At 43.6% G+C, this 20457-nt stretch overlaps 1 protein-coding gene across 2 annotated transcripts; it reads right to left on the bottom strand.

Moving 5' to 3' along the window:
* Positions 1-2589: 2589 nt before the first annotated feature.
* Positions 2590-11501, bottom strand: LOC141362550 (collectin-11). 2 transcript variants are annotated; one of them, XM_073864790.1, is made up of 7 exons: positions 11340-11501; positions 10683-10813; positions 8108-8179; positions 4368-4439; positions 4167-4220; positions 3944-4039; positions 2590-3657 (listed from the first exon to the last, which is right to left on the bottom strand). In XM_073864790.1, the coding sequence occupies exons 2-7, from the start codon at positions 10810-10812 to the stop codon at positions 3248-3250; spliced, it is 834 nt and encodes a 277-aa protein (XP_073720891.1). In that variant the 5' UTR covers position 10813; positions 11340-11501; the 3' UTR covers positions 2590-3247. The 2 variants fall into 2 exon arrangements, with proteins under 2 accessions (XP_073720891.1, XP_073720892.1); XM_073864791.1 differs by having other exon boundaries at positions 2591-3639.
* Between the last annotated feature and the right edge of the window lie 8956 nt (positions 11502-20457).

The raw sequence follows: 20457 nt of genomic DNA on the forward strand, positions 1-20457 counted from the left end.
TGTTTAGATGGGTTTCCATAGAAACAGAGGAAAAAATGGAGAGTCGCTGCAAAAAATGGCACATTTTGCAAGCAAAATTTACTTCTAAATGTGTTAACAAGAATCACAACTTTTTCTTATTTTTAATTTGCTGTCTAGTTAAAAATGCTCTTTGTTGTATTTTTAATTTGCTCTGAAGTAACATGAGATTTTACCGTCACAAGCTCCTATTTAGGTTAGACACGGTAATCGATTAAATTTTAATCAGTGTAGCCTATTACTTACTCATGTGGTATTGTATTCATGTTTCTCAAAAATATCAGTTTCATGTAGTGCCCAAACCTAATACTATTTTTTTCCAGTAATTGTTTCGTTTAGGTTACTGTTCAGTTTGCAAATGTGAACGTTTGTGGCCACTTATAATAACATTTATCAGATCATCGCATTATCTGTCATCTAGTCTAATGAGTACAGATGAGTAGACTAAACAAGCAGGTTGATGTTTGTAAATTCAGTGTACAGGCCTTTAATGAAATTCAAGCACACCTTTTCTCATTAAAGATTTATGAATACATGTGTACGCGTACAGATTGTCAGTTCGTCACAAATTAAATAGATTTTGTGCCAGGTGTTTTATTCTTCATGTGTAGTTCAAATACAGAACGGAACAGCAAAGATGTTCACATTCAGATGTAGAGCCAGTCGTGTTCACTAGAGGGCGCCAATACATAATTTAAAAGCTTAAGCTCAAGGGCCTAATTCATTTCACATGATAATATATGATCATTTATTTTACATTCGGTAGGCAACTTTAAAAAATCACTTGCTTTATGATATACAAATGTAACATAATTTTTTAAAACAAATAATGAATATACATATGAATTATACTGAATCCTGAATAGTTTTAAAATTAACTAAATAATAAAAATATGTTCAATATTATTTTATAAAATTAGAAGAATCAGAACTTTAAAAAAATAAAGTCTTCGTAGATGTCGATCAATCTGTATGGTCAATTAAAGAAAAACACAACCTTTTTTTCAATATTTTACTATGTTTTTACCTCAACTTAGACAAATGAATACATACCTATCTTTATTAAATGTGTGCACTTAATATTTGTACAGCGTGTCGTGAATGTGTTAGCATTTAGCCTTGCCCCATTCATTCCTTAGGATCCAAACAGGGATGAATTTAGAGGCCACCAAACACTTCCATGTTTTCCCTATTTAAAGCAACACCAAAGAGTTTTTTTACCTTAAAATAACGTTTCCAAAAAAGTTTCAGTCGTTCATCCACTCAAAACAGGGTGAACGGCACTTTCATATTCGCTTTGCAGCCCTCTATCGGCCAAAACAGCACTAAAGAAGTTTCCAACCGTCGGGTCGCGGTCCTGTAGTTCGAGTGAAAACTACAAAAACTTGCTTTACGGCAGACCTACAATCCAATCAGAGCCAGCTTTGCTGCAGTAGGCTAAATTATTTACGACAGTGGTAATGGACAGTTCCGCTTCCAACCTGTAGGGGGAGCAAAGAGCAAAAACTCTTTAGTGTTGCTTTAAAGACTGTTAAACGAGTATTTACACGAGTAAGTATGGTGGCGCAAAATAAAACATGTCGTTTTTTTAAGCCGATAAAAAATGAGAACTATATTGTATGGCGGAAGAGCACTTAGTTTGCAGCACTTCGACCTCGGCGCGCAGTAACATCATCACTCCTGACTACTCCCCCTCTCGATCAAACTTCCGTCAATATTAGTGCGACACGTTTTATTTTGCGCCTCCATACTTACTCGTGTAACTACTCATATAACAGTCTTTAAATGGGGAAAACAAGGAAGTGTTTGGTGGCTTCTAAATTCATCCCTGTTTGGATCCTAAGGAATGAATGGGGCTAGGCTAAATGCTAACACATTCAAGACACGGTGTACAAAAATTAAGTGCACACATGGATTAAAAATAGGTATGTATTCATTTGTCTAAGTTGAGGTAAAAACAGTAAAATATTGAAAAACGGTGGTGTTTTTCTTTCTTTTACATAATTACTAACATAATTAAAGCTGTGCATTAGCTAATGAATAGTTAATCTTTTTCAACAAAAAATTGTATGTATGTGTGAACTACATTGAGACAAAGGTAGGCCCTATATTTAAAATAAATGTAGTCTATAGAAAACTGTGTAATAGGAATTATGCAAGAATAACTTCTTGTTTACAATATAGTTTTAAATGAATGTTTTCATGTATAACCCAGCTTTCTTGCAGTTATCTCTTTAAAGAGTTTGATTACTCCAAAATGAAAATTTTGTCATCATTTACTCCCCCTCGTGTTGTTCTGCTGCAACGTGATCTCACAAAGTTCCGTGGGATAGTCACAGAATTTTTTGCTCATTTTTCCGTGGCATTCTCACGGATCTTTGCATTTTTCCGTGGCCCTGCTACGGACTGTCTTTTTCCGTGGCATTCTCATGGATTGGTTACTCAACTGCTTTTTCCTATTTTCACACCATTTTTGCTTCGGTTTAGGGTTAGATTTGGTGTTTGCATTAGTATGTCACTTTAACTATTGGTTTATACAATTTTTTCTCATTTATTCTTTTATATTTTCTAAACTTTAAATAATTGTTGCCTGGCGTTGGGGTTAGAGTTGGGTTTGGGTATGGATGTCATTTCATGTAAATCTAGCCCTAAACCGAAGCGAAAATGGCAAGAAAATAGGACAAAACAGTTGAGAAACCAATCCGTGAGAATGCCACTGAAAAATTTGCAAAAAATGCCGTGACTATCCCACAGAAATTTGTGTAACTTATTGTCTTTCACAATAGGGGAACATTTAACCTCCTAAGACCTGGATGTCCACATTGGTGGACATCACATTTTTTTGTTGTTGTTTGCACCATATAACTTAATTCTGTGTAACTGGAACCTGTTGTACACAAACGTGGACAACTATACTGCTTCATGTTCAAAGAAAAATATTTATTGGTTCTTCCTAATCCCAAATAGCTGGAAGAAATCTGAAAAAAGACAAACCAAAGCTCGGGCCTTAGGAGGTTAAAGATTATTAATCTACCTCTTTTTGTCATACAATAATACTGAATGAAGACAGAGGGTGCTGCCTCTCATCTCTATATGTGTCTCACAGAAAAAAATGTCATACGAGTTTAGAAAAATAATAATAGCATAATTGTTAAGGGTTAGTAAACGATGACAGAATTTTTAAGGTGACCTGTCCCTTTGATTCTTTAACCTCACAGTGTCCACCACCTCATAAAGTGTCCTTGTCGAACTCACAAACAAAGTTCATGGTGAGGTGACAAGCTACATCAATCCACTCTCCTGATGAAACCATCTCAACGCAGTCCTCGTCATCATAAGCGTTGTTTGGCTCCCCCTCCCTCCACCTGCTGAAAGTGGTCATGGGTGACCGCTCCACGTATACGAAGTGGCCTTCCTGCTCCAGGTCATTAATGCCGATGTACGCTCTGTTAAGGCCAGCTTCGGTGATGTAACCGGCAATGGCTCTGTTGGAAGCCGCATCCTTGGGCATGGCCAGGTGTCCGCCACGCCCCTGACAAAGCAACTCAGCCTCCCTGTAGCGTTTGTCTTCCTTCACCAGCAGATAGACCTTGCTGTCTGTTTCTTTGACACCAGCGACAGCTGCGGGGGAGGGCAGTGCTGAAAAATGAGGATCTGAATTTCTATAATCACACCGCAGCACCCAGCGTTCACACAAGTGCATTCTGACAGTTACACAAAAGAGTTTCTGGCTAATTGCTAAAACCTTTTGTCTACATGCATTCAGCCTGCGCATTAAAAGAACAACTGTATAAATTAACTTGACAGGTACGAATCAGGACTGTCGTCGTGGATCAAATACATTACTTTAATATCCTCACAAACAGCAGTAAAGAGTGCACATGGCTCATTATTTCATGTGCCATCACTTATTTTCAGGACATACCATTTTTAATGAACTTCAGCTCATTGGTTAATTGCGCCACTTGAATGTCTATTTCACCAATCATTTTCCGTAAGGGTGCACACTCGCAGGGGACGCCTGGTGAGAAAATTAAATATGAGGCCATTCATACGAGCAGTCCAAGCATGAAACCAATACCTAATGAGTTCAATCCAATCATCAAATAATGTGTTTGAACCGAAATCTATTTCAGCAAAGTCTATACCTGGCTCCCCATTTGGCCCATTTGGTCCTGGATCTCCTATATCGCCTTTTAATCCTAAAATTGAAAAAAAAATCGCATTGTATTATTAGGCTGTTAGACTACCTACTTACTTGATCCTCTTCGTCCCATGAGGGACATAAGGCCCCTGTGCTGTTAAACAGTCTAATTGCATTCAGAAATGCAGTATAATTTAAAAGTTACCTTTGAATCCAGAGGGACCCATCTTCCCATAACGTCCCATGCTGCCTTTTTGACCTTTGAGTCCAGGAGGACCTAAAGCAAAAGTTATTATGTGTATTTGGCATAAATAATATACAAAAAAATTACTCTTAGTCATATCCTTCATATAAAAATGCAAGCTAACATTAGTCATAACTTAGTCATTAATTATCGGATCCAATTTAAGCTTTGGATGCATTAAAAAAATAAACTTCTGCGACTACGCTGCATGTGACACGCCGACCGGAAGTGATGTATTCCAGTGTTCCAATCAAAATTATTAATGACACTAGGGGGAAAACTCCGACAGTCGCATCCGAATGTAGTGTACAATGGAAAGACGGTTTAGTCTACATATCTTTAAAATATTAAAAAAAGAAAACATGAAGTGTAATTTAAGTTATTAGAAGAAGACTGGCTATATGTTGTGAGTACTTTAAATGTAAAAATGTATGAAAGTTAAACAGTTATAAACAATAGAAGTTTAGAAGCTCTGCATTACAGTTAGTGCTATACAAAATACATGTGTTAATTATTTACACTTGCAATTTTTTGTGCTATATTCATAGTATAGTTGTCACGACACGGAGGTGGAGTGAGGACACAAATGCAGAGTTCGGAAAATAAATAACATTTAATGATAAAACTGGAAATAATAACACGAGGAGTAACAGGTAACCAAACACAGGATCTAAAACGTGACACAGGGAACAGACATGGTTGCAATGACAATCATCCGGCGACTCGAGTGACACAGACAGCAGTATAAATACACCAACACTTAACAAGGAACAGTGTGAGGAGGAATCAGTCTGTGAATTGTCCAGGTGACATAATCGGAGACACAAACAAAACATGACACGGACTAGCCGTGACAATAGTAAACTATTAACATTTGGCTCTTGCAATGTTAAACTGCAATGGTTTTTAAAATATAAAAAAAAAATGTATTTTCAGTAATTAAAATACTGGACACGATACAAGATGTCTGCATCTTTTTTGAAAATGCATGTATTTATATGACCTATAAAAAAAGTACCAAAAACAACAAAGATTTAACATACACTCACCTAAAGGATTATTAGGAACACCTGATCAATTTCTCATTAATGCAATTATCTAATCAACCAATCACATGACAGTTGCTTCAATGCATTTAGGGGTGTGGTCCTGGTCAAGACAATCTCCTGAACTCCAAACTGAATGTCAGAATGGAAAAGAAAGGTGATTTAAGCAATTTTGAGCGTGGCATGGTTGTTGGTGCCAGACGGGCCGGTCTGAGTATTTCACAATCTGCTCACTTACTGGGATTTTCACGCACAACCATTTCTAGGGTTTACAAAGAATGGTGTGAAAAGGGAAAAACATCCAGTATGCGGCAGTCCTGTGGGCAAAAATGCCTTGTTGATGCTAGAAGTCAAAGGAGAATGGGCCGACTGATTCAAGCTGATAGAAGAGCAACTTTGACTGAAATAAGCACTCGTTATAACCGAGGTATTCAGCAAAGCATTTGTGAAGCCACAACACGCACAACCTTGAGGCGGATGGGCTACAACAGCAGAAGACCCCACTGGGTACCACTACAAATAGGAAAAAGAGGCTACAATTTGCACAAGCTCACCAAAATTGGAAAGTTGAAGACTGGAAAAATGTTGCCTGGTCTGATGAGTCTCGATTTCTGTTGAGACATTCAGATGGGAGAGTCAGGATTTGGCGTAAACAGAATGAGAACCTGGATCCATCATGCCTTGTTACCACTGTGCAGGCTGGTGGTGGTGGTGTAATGGTGTGGGGGATGTTTTCTTGGCACACTTTAGGCCCCTTAGTGCCATTTGGGCATCGTTTAAATGCCACTGCCTACCTGAGCATTGTTTCTGACCATGTCCATCCCTTTATGACCACCATGTACCCATCCTCTGATGGATACTTCCAGCAGGATAATTCACCATGTCACAAAGCTCGAATCATTTCAAAATGGTTTCTTGAACATGACAATGATGACAAATCTCCATCAACTGATGCTATCCTATCAATATGGGCCAACATTTCTAAAGAATGCTTTCAGCACCTTGTTGAATCAATGCCATGTAGAATTAAGGCAGTTCTAAAGGCGAAAGGGGGTCAAACACCGTATTAGTATGGTGTTCCTAATAATCCTTTAGGTGAATGTATAAGAAATAAACACATACTACGTAAACTGTACAACTTGTTCTGCATCTTTTTTCTATTAAATTTTTTATGGATCCTTACAACTTCCTAGGCCCCCTGTATTCTCAATAAAATATGGTACAAAAGTTATCACTGAGATGGTACCTTTTAAAAAGATCCTTATATCTAACATTTTGGCACAAATACAGTATGTACCTTTGAGGTGCCAATTTGTAGCTTTGAGGTACCAATATGCACCTTTTAGGTACAAAATGTACTTTTTAAAATGTACCACCAAGTGACAACTTACCTTTTTTTTCTGATAGTGTGGGGGTCAGGACCCCAGTTTGAAACCCCTAGTATAAGATGACCTCAATCTTTCTAAAAATAAGATAAGATAAATTCAGCAGCTCAGACTGTGCCTTGTGTGCTATCTTACGAGAAATCTTTGGTTGTTACAAAGTAGTTTCAAATTTTCTTTTAAAGCAACTCTACTTCTTTTGCAAAACTATTAATCTCTGTACCACTTATCCCACATACAGTATGTTCTCTGGAATAAAGACAACGCAGAGAATCACACTAGACAGCCAGTGTAAAACACACAAAGAAATACTTCACGTAGACCTACAAGAGTATCTAGTCTTTAAAGGGACATTCCACTTTTTTTTAAAATATACTCATTTTCCAGCTCCCCTAGATTTAAACATTTGATTTTTACCATTTTGGAATCCATTCAGCTGATCTCCTGGTCTGGCGTTAACACTTTTAGCATAGCTTAGCACAATCCATTGAATCTGATTAGACCATTAGCATCACGCAAAAAATAACCAAAGAGTTTTGATATTTTTCCTTTTTTAAACTTGACTCTTCTGTAGTTACATCGTGTACTAAGACCGACAGAAAATTAAAAGTTGCGATTTTCTAGGCAGATATGGCTAGGAACTATATTTTGATTTTGGCTTAATAATCAAGGACTTTGCAGCTGTAACATGGCTGCAGGAGGCGCAATGATATTACACAGCTGCCGAAAATAGTCTCCTTAGTAACTTTGAATGGCAGGGGACTATTTTCAGGCAGTGAGTAATATCACTACACCTGCTGCAGCCATGTTACAGCTGCAAAGTTCTTGATTATTACGCCAGAATGAGAGTTTAGCCATAGCCATATCTGCCCAGAAAATCGCAACTTTTAGTCGGTCAAAAAAACCGTGGACTGTCCCTTTAATTCAACCTTATCCTAATGTCTTTGGACTGTAAGGAATAAAACAGGAAAAACATACAAAATACACACACACAAAGTTTTTTATATAATATTTTATCGTTTAACATCAAATAATAAATCAAGTAAAATAATAGGGCTAACTTGTATCCACTGTACCGCATTAGTATATTTGGCTATAGACTGTTGTAGTTAAACAGTGCATGTATTTTAAATATTATTTGTGACTTATCTTTCACAAGTTTACATCAAAACTAGATGCATTATGTCATTGCGTCATTCATTTCATCATCTAAGTGCACAGTAATTAAAAGTGCTGGGGTAAATTAAGCTTACAAAACAGGGTTTTGTGTTACCTGTCTCTCCAGGTGGCCCTACTCTCCCAGGTCTCCCAGGTGCTCCTTTATCCCCCTTTTCTCCAGCTTCACCTTTATAATTAGAAAACAACTGTCATTCAGTTCAGTCATACACTACATTCTTAAAAATAAAGGCTTTCTTCACAACAATGCCATAGAAAAAGCAATGTTGGTCCTTAAATAACCATTCTGTCAAAGGAACCATTTCTTTCATAACTTTGTATAAACTACATAACCTTTATCACTACAAAAAGCCTTTTGTGAACAGAAAAGAATGATGGTTATTCTATGCCATTATGATGTACAGGACTGTGCAAAGTCTTAGGCCACCATGCCAGAATTAGATTTGTTGTTTTTGCAATGTTATAGTGATCATATATAATTGTTTTTCAGTGTCTTTAATAGAATAATCCAGAATATACAGGAAATGTGTATATAATATGTGTACTGTATAAAAATGTAAACTGACGTGTCAAGTTTTTCCACTTGAGCAATAGCAGGAAACTGCAGGATCTCTTAAACCTAAATAAAATTAAATACTAATTTCTCATTTTAAAGAATTTATTCTTTTTACTTTATTTTGCTCAAAAACGCTCAAGATATGTTTAGTGCCAAGAGAGGTCACACTTAACACTGACGATGCCTAAGGAAGACATTTAGCCCTGAAAATGTTAGTTTTTTACATATTTCCTGTATTTTCTGTTTAAAATAGATTGAAAAATAAATATGGATGGACATTAAAACAAGTCTGGTGGTGGTGGCCTAATGCTACGTACACACCAAACGCGGGGCATCGCGTTACCTGCTCTAGATTACTCGCGGGATTTAACTTCTTGTCATGTGAATTTTTCGCTCGAGTTGAATATTTTCAACTTGGGCGGAGACACGTTTGAGGCGAATAGCGCATGTTTTTGTGGCAAACACGCCGGCCATATCGCGTCATTCGCATCGCCCCACGCGAGGACGCGTCTCATGGTGTCTTTGCATTGACTTTGTATGTAATCTACTCGCGCAAATCGATGAACTCGCGTCTGGTGTGAACCCACAGTAATGCTACGTACACACCAAACGCGGGGCATTGCGTTACTCGCTCTAGATTACTCGCAGGATTTAATTTCATGTCATGCGAATTTTTCGCTCAAGTTGAATATTTTCAACTTGCGCAAAGGCGCCTTTGAGGTGAATAGCGCATGTTTTCGCTGCAATCGTGCCACCCAATTCACGTCATTCACATTGCCCCACGCGAGGACGAGTCTGATCGCGTCTTTGCATTGACTTTGTATGTAATCTACTCGCGCAAATCGTTGAACTCGCGTCTGATGTGACCCCCAGTAATGCTACTTACACACCAAACGCGTAGCATCGCGTTGCTCGCTCTGGATTACTCCCTGGATTTAACTTTCGTGTCATGCTAATTTTTTCGCTTGAGTTGAATATTTTTACTTTGGGCAAAGACGTGTTTGAGGTGAACAGCGCATGTTTTCGAGGCAAACGCACCGCCCATATCGCATCATTCGCATCGCCCCACGCGAGGACGCGTCTGATCGCGTCTTTGCATTGACTTTGTATGTAATCTACTCTCGCAAATCGTTGAACTCGCATTGTTGTGAACCCACAATAATGCTATGTACACACCAAACGCGTAGCATCGCGTTGCTCGCTCTAGATTACTCGCGGGATTTAACTTTGTGTCATACAAATGTTTTGCTTGAGTTGAATATTTTCAACTTGTGCGAAGGCGCGTTTGAGGCGAATAGTGCATGTTTTTGTGGCAATCGTGCGTCAAATTCGCGCCATTCACATTGCCCCACGCGAGGACGTGTCTGATCGCGTCTTTGCATTGACTTTGTATGTAATCTATTCGCGCAAATTGTTGAACTCGCGTCTGGTGTGAACCCACAATAATGCTACATACACACCAAACGCGTGGCATCGCGTTGCTCACTCTAGATTACTCGCAGGATTTAACTTTGTGTCATACAAATGTTTTGCTTGAGTTTAATATTTTCAACTTGCGCAAAGGTGCGTTTGAGGCGAATAGTGCATGTTTTCGTGGCAATCGTGCGCCAAATTCGCGCCATTCACATTGCCCCACGCGAGGACGTGTCTGATCGCGTCTTTGCATTGACTTTGTATGTAATCTACTCGCGCAAATCGTTGAACTCGCATCTGGTGTGAACCACAGTAATGCTACATACACACCAAACGCGTAGCATCGCGTTGCTCGCTCTAGATTACTCGCAGGATTTAACTTTGTGTCATACAAATGTTTTGCTTGAGTTAAATATTTTCAACTTGCGCGAAGGCACGTTTGAGGAGAATAGTGCATGTTTTCGCAGTAATCGTGCCGCCCAAATCACGTCATTTGCATTGCCCCATGCGAGGACGTGTCTTTCGCAAATCGTTGAACTCGCGATTGGAGTGTATGCCCCATAAAACTTTTGCACAGTACTGTACCTTTATTTTTTAAAGAATAGCAGAAGAGACTATAGACAATATATAAGAATCAAACTTTAATATTTAGTTTAAATACTAAATAAAAACTAAATGCAAAATACTATATTGAGCGCAGTACCTTTGAGTCCAGGAACAAGGATTTGGACAGAGCATGGTTCTTCTGGTATGTGCTGACCGTAAACTGACCTCATCAGTGTCAGGCTTAACCAGTTAACCAGCATGCAAGCCACCAGCTTTTCTCCAACCATACTGGAAACACACAGGGCAGTTTTGGGTACGATCTGAGTTACAGATGTTTGTGGAGAAGCATGCGCCAACACTCATAAATCTCAATGGCTTGTTGATTGGACAGTGTTCTAGTAATTATAACTGCAATCACACTTTGGCACCCATTGTATGGTAAGTGCCTAAATACAGTAATCATTTTATATTATCTGAAGAAAATGGTCTGTTTATGATGTGTGTTATAATATATTGGAATATAAAATCATATTTTTAAGAAAAACGATAATAACAAACTACATCTTCATAGTGAATTGAACAGTAAATATAGAATTGCAAACATGCAATCAGTCACATTAACAAAGGAAATAATACGCTAAACACCACAACCGCCTTCTTCCCGCAGTATCACGGTCCACCTCAAAGCCAATACAAGATAGTAAACAGGCACACCATGAAGTCTTCTGTAGCTGCTAAGTTTAAAAGTAACATCTGAACTGTTTTGATGTCGTCTAAGCCACCTGCAGTATGACTGTAGTGTTTACAGACTTACCTTGTGTTGAATTTCAAAGCCAGCTAAATAACAAGCAGAAGACCCAGCACGTATATGGATCCAAGTGAGTAAATGGAGGTCTGCTCACTGGTGGTCTCTGAAATTCTTCATATCAAGGACCCTGCAAAAAAACTGGCCTGACAGTGAGCAAGCACGTAAACACAAAGATAAGACCGGCTCTGCTATACTCCTCTCTGATAATTTCATGGGAACAGTTTAGGGTTGCAACAGTACTGCTTTAAACACACCACACACCTCAAAATCAAAAGCATTCTTTACATTAAGGAAGCACATTAGAGAATTTTTTTTTAATGTAAGCAACTAAATAAATACACACTCTATACATTGAAGCATTATAAAATCAAATCACCATACGGTCACCTACTAACACAAATGATGCAGTTTTGCATTGGTACACAGGGTGGCAGTAAATATTTGACTGCACTTTCACTGGAAAAATCCAGAAAACTATAATGGACATGTTGGGCAGTTCTCATAGTGAGGATAATATAATGTTATTTACGTAATGCATGGCTGAAAAAATAATACTGTATGTGTGTAATATGTTCTGAATCAATACGTAATATTTATATAACATTAAAGGTTAAAGGTTAAAAAACTGGTTTTAATTAGTTGTGATACTATCGTTGTTCTTGTAATTATGGTTTAGTTTTGTGTATCTACAATACATATAAATGAAACCAAAATATGCAAAACATGTTTATTCCCACTGTTCCATTAGAAAGGCCACACTGCTTTTCCACAGGTGCAGTAGAAAAGCTATACATGTCATTTATTTTCATAGTTACGTTGTAATAACAAATACTGTGAGTCACATACCATTAAATGACAATGAAGATTAGATCTACATGCACTGCTATTTATAGTCCCAGAACTAATAAACAGGCTTAATAAAACCATTACGGTTTCATTCATTTCCAGTCTTCTGTGGTGCTCTTGTCTAGTGTTGCTAAGGAATATTCCTCCCATGGTGACAAAAACTAACATGATAACGCAGCGAGGGGAAAAAATCTATCCCTGATATTGAAATGGTGTTCACACTGATATACAGACGGTTTGCATTGACACTCCTCACTAAAGACATTGATGTGTTTTTGCATGTGTTTATGTAAAGGTTTTGATGCATAATCTAGAATAGCCCACATGATAAATACCATAGTACTATAGTATAGTACTGTAGTATAGTAAACAACAGTTATATTTCTAGAAACTACACTCTAGATTCTGCTTGGTTATTTTTAACCCAATGCTGGGTAAATATTGGACAGAACACATGTTGGGTTCATAAATAAACCTATACTGGGTTGTTTCAATGCAATGCTGAGTTGTTTCAACTCATGGTTGGGTTAACAACAACGCAGCATAGGTTTGTTTGTAACCCAACATGTGTTCTGTCCAATATTTATTTTTAACCCAATTATCATCTGGTTTCTGTTTGTTTAATGGTCTGACTACAGTAGTTGCTGAAACTGAACTCTTAAACAAATACCTCGTCGAAAATAACAGGTTTCCTAGATAATCTACTGTACGTGTTGTTTATTTTGCTTGTTATAAATAAACTACTTTAAAATGACTTTGTTGTTATGTATTCTTAGCGGAGTTTACAGAAAGTTGCATGTTTTCACGAAAGCCACTTGTTTATGTTGTTACTGCTGAATCCGTCTATACTATAGAATACTATAGTATACACTGCAAAAATGTTGAGCCAAAAAGAGACAAACCTAACTCATTGGGTTGTAATTTAACTTATGCTACGTTGTTTTAACCCATTGTTAGATCAAATATGCAGTACGTTTTCTGAATTATTGGCTAGGTTCTTCCCATTTTGACTCAACACTTGGATGAAAAAACAACATTTTTTGTGTGGTGTGCTATAGCAGTCTGTAGTATGAACTATAGTAAATTGAAGTGTAGTAGAAAATGCTATAGAACACTTTAATATTTAAGGTTCAAAAACACTATAATATCTAACTGTCATTTCTATAGTAAATACTATTGTATATGTCACGGGGTGACGATTTTTCAGGGCGGGAACCAAAAGTTGAAGAAGTTTGGTTCCGCCCGGATGTTTCCGCCCCGACCGGAAAAACAGAAACACCGGACATCCGGTGACTCCGCGAAGGCTGTAATCAGCCGATTGGGCACAGCTGTGCCTAGTTGAAGAGATCGCCGAGTAATTGGATAACTGGAGTACAAAGAGGAGTATAAAAAGCGCAGTTAGATGACAGTTGGTGTCGTTGTTAGTGTGTGCTGAGGAACGGAGCTGTGCTCATTGTCAGACGTGGTGGCTGTCTGTATTTCTCTCTCTCTCCCTCTCTCACTGTAGTTGACGGTGGACCTGCTGGAGTAAACGGAAAATCCGCTGAGTAGAAAGGAACTTTGGTTTAACCAGTACTTTTGAAGGAGTAAAGCAGGAAGAAAACTGACCTTGCTGTACAACGTAAACAAAGGCTATCCGCTGTGAGTATACTTGTTTGGTGTGGAGTAAACTGCAGAGATTAACCTGTGTGATCGTTGGAGTCCTCGAGGAGGAAACGGGCGGCCCTGCCCCTATAATAGCGTGGTGGGCGAGCCGCTGGAAGTATAGACCCAAAACAGCACAGCAACGAGACTTTATTTCGGTCGTGTTTGCCATCGCCCCTATTTAGCCCAAGCGCAGTGGAGGACACCGGGCGCTTTTCCTTGTGGTGTTGCACTTATAGCGTGGTGAGTGAGACTTTACAAATAATAAGCTTTCACATTGGAGTGGTGCTGTGTATTTGCTGTGGGTTGCTGTGTGTCTTGTAGACGAAGCCCCGTATATCCATCTTCTCTACTGGGCAGAGGACGGAGGGGCTAACGACCTCAGAAATTTCTGCTACCATACGCTGTGTGCTGTTTCGGAGGACGAAGGGACGCGGACCAAGAGCTGTCCAGGGCTGTGAGTGAAGTATTGGAAGTATTCGTGGTGTACACTTACCTGTGTCTGTCTTTTGTCGCAGAGTCAGAGGTGAAAGAGTCCGCCGCCCCCGCGGTCCCTACAAAGGGGCGCCCCTGTCCAGGATTCGATCGGCCTACGGGCAGTGGAGATAGGGCAGCGCTCGACCCGGTGAGGTGGTGTGTGACCTTCGCCCCTCTGCTGACCTACGGAGAAGAAAAAGCCATACCTATCCAGAAAGCTGTAGGTAGCAGAGCCGGTGAGAAATACTTGAAGTCTCAGTAACAGTGCCTTTGTGTCCTAGTGGCCACCTGTGGAGAGAGAGAAGAACGAGAGCGAATAATTGAAGAACAGACTGTGAACGTGATACCTACCCAGAAAGCTGTATGCAGCAGAGTCGGTGAGAAATACTCGAAGTCTCAGTGACAGTGTCTTTGTGTCCTAGCGGCCACCTGTGGAGAGAGAGAAGAACGAGAGTGAATAAGTGAAGAACAGACTGTGAACGTGATACCTACCCAGAAAGCTGTATGCAGCAGAGTCGGTGAGAAATACTCGAAGTCTCAGTAACAGTGTCTTTGTGTCCTAGCGGCCACCTGTGGAGAGAGAGAAGAACGAGAGTGAATAAGTGAAGAACAGACTGTGAACGTGATACCTACCCAGAAAGCTGTATGCAGCAGAGTCGGTGAGAAATACTCGAAGTCTCAGTAACAGTGTCTTTGTGTCCTAGCGGCCACCTGTGGAGAGAGAGAAGAACGAGAGTGAATAAGTGAAGAACAGACTGTGAACGTGATACCTACCCAGAAAGCTGTATGCAGCAGAGCCGGTGAGAAATACTCGAAGTCTCAGTAACAGTGTCTTTGTGTCCTAGCGGCCACCTGTGGAGAGAGAGAAGAACGAGAGTGAATAAGTGAAGAACAGACTGTGAACGTGATACCTACCCAGAAAGCTGTATGCAGCAGAGCCGGTGAGAAATACTCGAAGTTTCAGTAACAGTGTCTTTGTGTCCTAGCGGCCACCTGTGGAGAGAGAGAAGAACGAGAGTGAACCATTGAAGAACAGACTGTGAACGTGATACCCACCCAGAAAGCTGTACGCAGCAGAACCGGTGAGACATACTCGAAGTCCAAGTAACAGTACCTTTGTGTCCTAGTGGCCGCCTGAGGAGAGAAAGGAGGACGAGAGTGAACAATCGGAGGACAGACGGCGTAACGCGCTACCTACCCCGAGAGTTGTAAGCGGCAGAACCGGTGAGAAGCATACCAAATCCACACTAACCGTGTTTCTGTGTCGCAGTGAACACCTGCGGGGGACGTGAAGGCACGTGGGGCGAGGACCCCCTGCCGGACCGAGGAAAGGTTCACGGACAGTGGAAGATCTCCTACCAGTCACACCGAAGTTGTTCTGCCTCCGGGAAAGAAGAAGGAGGGCGCCACGGTTAACAGGGTCCAGGCCGAGCCTGACGATTCCCTCTTTCCCCCGGCTTATGGTGGTTGACACCCCTGTTGCCCTTGCCCCTGTCTGCCCGTGGCTGCAGTCTCCCTGGAGGGAGGAGAAGAAGCCTATTAGTTTTAAATTCCCCTTTCCCCAATTCCCCAGTTCTTTTAAATATTTAAATTCAATAAAGCTTGTTTTAAATTTTACTCACCTGTTTCCGTGTTTGTCTGGTCATTGGGTTGGCTTTGGGGACCTCCTCGAGGTGGGAGTTGAAAAGGGGCGTGGCTTTAGTCAAACACAGCCAGCCCCTAGTGGTGACAGATTTTGGCGTAGTCGGCAGGGTCCCACCTCGAGTTGAGTAACCAAGGTCACCCAATGACTGACAACGCGGGGCCAGCAGCCCCACCCCGTGCCACACCCGTTATCATGGGCAGCCCATGGGTCCAGAGATATGGAGGAGCAGAGTCGGAGGTACGCCTGACCGAATGGAAGGCCCAACTGGAGTACTTGGCCGACTTGCAGGGCCTTAGCGCCGCCCAGCGGCTCCAATTTGTGTTGAACTCCCTAGAAGGAGAAGCACGGCGAGAGGTACAAGCCGCCCCCGAAGCAATTAGAGCCACCGCCCAGACTGTGTTCCAGTTCCTTGCTGAACAATATGGTGACCATACCCCCGTAGCTGTCCTCCGTTCACAATTTTTTAATTGTAAACAAGGCCCCCGACAACCTATTCGAGCTTTTGCCCTCAGGCTGCGGGAGCAGTTCACTCGCCTGCAAGCCCGACGAGACCATGGGCTAGGAGATGGAGAAGCTTTGTTACGCGACCAGTTCCTCCTGGGGATGAAAGAAGGCCCCGTGAGACAAAGTCTGAGGGTCCAGTTCCGGAGGGACCCCGGGCTTACCTTCGAAGATCTAAAGAAGGAGGCGCTAGCCCTGGAGGGTGATGAGGCCGAAGTAACCGAAACCCCTGTATGTGCAGCCGTAAGTGGAAACACAGCAGCGCCACCTGCACACGCAGACTGGAAGCAAGCCCTGAGGGTAGAATTGTTGAAAGATGTCCGAGAGCAGATGTCGGAACTATCTAAGACCCTCTTGGGAGAACTTCGCCAAAGTAGGGCGCGAGAGGAACCGAGGCCGGCACCCCGAGAGCGAGTCTACTCTGAGAGGGGCCGAGAGCCACCGGGACGCCCGAATCGTTTGAACCGGCCCCGCTTCGAGTGGGATGACCAAGGGCGGCCAATCTGCAATCGGTGTGGAGAACCAGGGCATTACAGTCGCCAGTGTGGGCCTCGCAGGGCATCGGAGGGGGGTTTTTAAGACGACCGGCCACAGTGGGTCGTGTGGCCGGGACCCCTAGAGAAGACCCTGGAAGACGTGAGAATTCTAGAGACCAGATGGTTGGGCACAGCCCAATGGCGGAGGTGAAGGTATGTGGCAAGACAATACAGTGCCTAGTAGATACGGGCTCTCAAGTGACATTGTTTGCGGAAAGTCTCTCGCAGGAAGTATTTGGGAAGCAGAGTACCCAAGGAGGGGAGGCCCCCTGGCTGACGTTGCGGGGCGCCAACGGCCTAGAGATCCCTTATATTGGCTACCGGCTGACGGACTTAGAAGTTCATGGGGTGTTGGTTCCCCAAAAAGGAGTGATTATCGTGGAGGACAGATGTTTGGGTGTCCATCGAGCCCTATTAGGTATGAACGTCCTCTCCGAATGTTGGGAGGAGTTATTTCGGGCTAAGCCCGGCCCTAGGATCCCCCCTGTCGAGAGGCCCCTATGGGAGCAAGTAGTGGCCGACTGTCGTCGGGTCCAGATGACCCAGGTCCGCAGAGGCCGGGAAGAGGTAGGAAGAGTGATGTGTCGATTTGCTCTGTCTATTCCCCCTAGGAGTGAGGCCATGGTGTGGGTGAGAGTAGCCCCCCGAGGAGTTGGCCCCGAAGAATGGGTATTGGTTGAACCTCACGCCGATTGCCCCCAAGTGGAAGTAGCACGAGGCCTAGCGGCGGTCCGCCGGGGGAGGGTCCCTGTGAAGGTCCGAAACGACCACCCCTACCCAGTATACTTACACCGACACCAGCGGCTGGCCCGATTAACGGGGGTTGCGCCCCATCAGGTGAGGGAGGAGAGAGACGTTAGGTTCCGTCAGGTGTGCCCCACTGTCATCGAGGTGGCCCTGACCCAGATGGAAGCCCCTTCGAACAACGGGGGGAGGGACGTGCCGAGGCACTTGGCCGGTGAGTCCCTGCAAGGGGAAGAGTTGGAACAGGCGCAGACACAAAGACTCCAAGCCCTCCTTCAGAAATGGCAACATGTATTCGCAAGACACGAGGAGGATTATGGGTGTACTAAGGTGGTGGAACACCATATACCGACTGGAGATGCAGGACCCAGTAGAGAGAGGTACCGGCCGATCCCACCCACCTTGTATACAGAGGTACGCTCACTACTGCAGGGTATGCTGGAGCGAGGCGTCGTCCGGGAAAGCAGTAGCCCCTGGGCAGCCCCTATTGTACTTGTGCAGAAAAAGTCAGGAGCTTGGAGGTTTTGTGTGGACTATCGGAAGCTTAACCTGGTGACCAAGAAAGACGCGTTTCCCTTACCCCGGATTGAAGACTCCCTTGCCGGTCTCACACGGTCTGCTTGGTACTCCACTTTGGATCTGGCCAGTGGATATTGGCAGGTGCCAGTGGCCGAGGCCGATAGAGAGAAGACCGCCTTTACGACCCCGTTCGGACTATTCGAGTGGGAACGGATGCCTTTCGGGCTCTGTAACGCTCCGGCCACGTTCCAACGCCTCATGCAGCGCTGTCTTGGAGGTCAGTTAATGGAGTCAGTTTTGGTATATTTGGATGATGTAATTGTGTATTCCCCAGATTTCGATTCCCACCTCCGACACCTCGAAGAGGTTTTCCAGGCGATGGAGAAATATGGGCTGAAGTTGCAACCCGACAAATGCCATCTGTTGAGGCGGGAAGTCCAGTTCCTGGGCCACGTGGTCAGCGCTGCTGGGGTGGCCGTAGACCCTGGGAAGGTCTCCGCGGTAAGAGACTGGAGTGCACCCAAGACTGTGAGGCAAGTGCGGTCATTTCTAGGGTTTGTGGGGTACTACAGACGGTTCATAAAAGACTTTTCAAAGATTGCCAAGCCCCTTAACCAGCTACTGGTCGGCACAGGGCGAAACCGGGGACGGGGGTCACCCCCTATTGATTGGGATGAGTTCTGTGAGGGGGCATTTCAGAGATTGAAACAGGAATTGTTACAGGCTCCTATCTTGGCCTATGCAGACTTTACCCAGCCATTTCTCTTGTATACAGACGCTAGCAACCTGGGGCTGGGAGCAGTCTTGGCCCAACGACAAGCGGGTACGGAACGGGTGATCGCCTATGCAAGCCGAAGCCTCCACCCAGCGGAGAGGAACGATGCGAACTATAGCTCATTCAAACTGGAACTGCTGGCCCTGAAGTGGGCCCTGAGCGAGAAGTTCAAGGACTACCTCTGGGGTGCTAAGGTAACGGTGATTACAGACAATAATCCTCTGGTTCATTTACAGACAGCGAAGTTGGGGGCTGTGGAGCAGCGCTGGGTGGCACAACTTGCCAATTTCGATTACCAACTGCAGTATCGGCCCGGCCGGGAACACACGAACGCGGATGTCTTGTCCCGATTGCCAGAGGTGGACGGCCCCGGTGGCTGTGATGGCCAAGAAGAGGAAAGCCAGGGGGAAGGCTATCTGATAGGGGTCGTGGAAGCACCAGGAGGCCAGCAGGAGGCGGTACCCGGGAGCTGGGGTTGGGACCCCTGCCGGTGGAAGGAAAGACAGGCCCAGGATCAGGATTTATGGCAGGTGAAGATGTGGGTGGAGCAAGGCCGGCGGCCAACGTCGTCCGAGAGGCTGACCCAGACAGAGACGGGAAAGAGACTGCTGGGACAGTGGGACAAGCTGGAGATACAGGAGGGGGTACTTTGCCGAAAAGTAAGTGATCCGAAGCTGGGTGAGGAGGTGCGCCAGATCGTGGTGCCCGCCGACCAAACAGCAGCCCTGGTGTCTGCCTACCATGACCAGCTGGGGCACCAGGGACAAGAACGGACGGTATCGCTGCTGCGCAGGTTCTTCTACTGGCCGGGGCTGGAAGCATCAGTACGTAGCTTGGTCCAAGCTTGCCCCAGGTGTATGTTGTTCAAGTCTCGATGAGAGGCCCGAGCGCCGATGATACCCATATGTGCCAAAGCTCCCCTCCACATCATGGCGATGGATTTCCTAACACTGGGCCGGCCACAGGACCGCTATCCAAACATCTTAGTAATCACCGACCTGTTTACGAAGTACGCATGGGCAGTCCCCACCCTCGATCAGACGGCAAGTACCACCGCAACGGCTCTATGGCGGCACGTCTTCCAAACGTTCGGATGCCCAGAGTTCTTGCATTCAGATCAAGGGGCAAATTTCGAATCAAAGGTGATCCGGGAATTATGCCAGCTGTATGGGTGCACGAAGACCCATACGACGTCATATCACCCTCAAGGAAATGGCTGTTGCGAGAGGTTTAATCAAACCCTGTTGGGGCTCTTAGGGACCCTGGATCAACGGAAGCAGAGTGATTGGGTGAGTGCTCTACCGAACCTCTTACAAGCTTATAATAACAGCATTCATAGTACGACGGGGTATGCCCCCACTTATCTGATGTTCGGTAGGCATGTGCGGATGCCGACGGACCTGGTCTTGGGAGCGGCCGCTGGCCAGGAGGAAGGAA

Source organism: Misgurnus anguillicaudatus, unplaced genomic scaffold, assembly GCF_027580225.2.
Source record: "Misgurnus anguillicaudatus unplaced genomic scaffold, ASM2758022v2 HiC_scaffold_28, whole genome shotgun sequence".
NCBI lineage: Eukaryota > Metazoa > Chordata > Actinopteri > Cypriniformes > Cobitidae > Misgurnus > Misgurnus anguillicaudatus.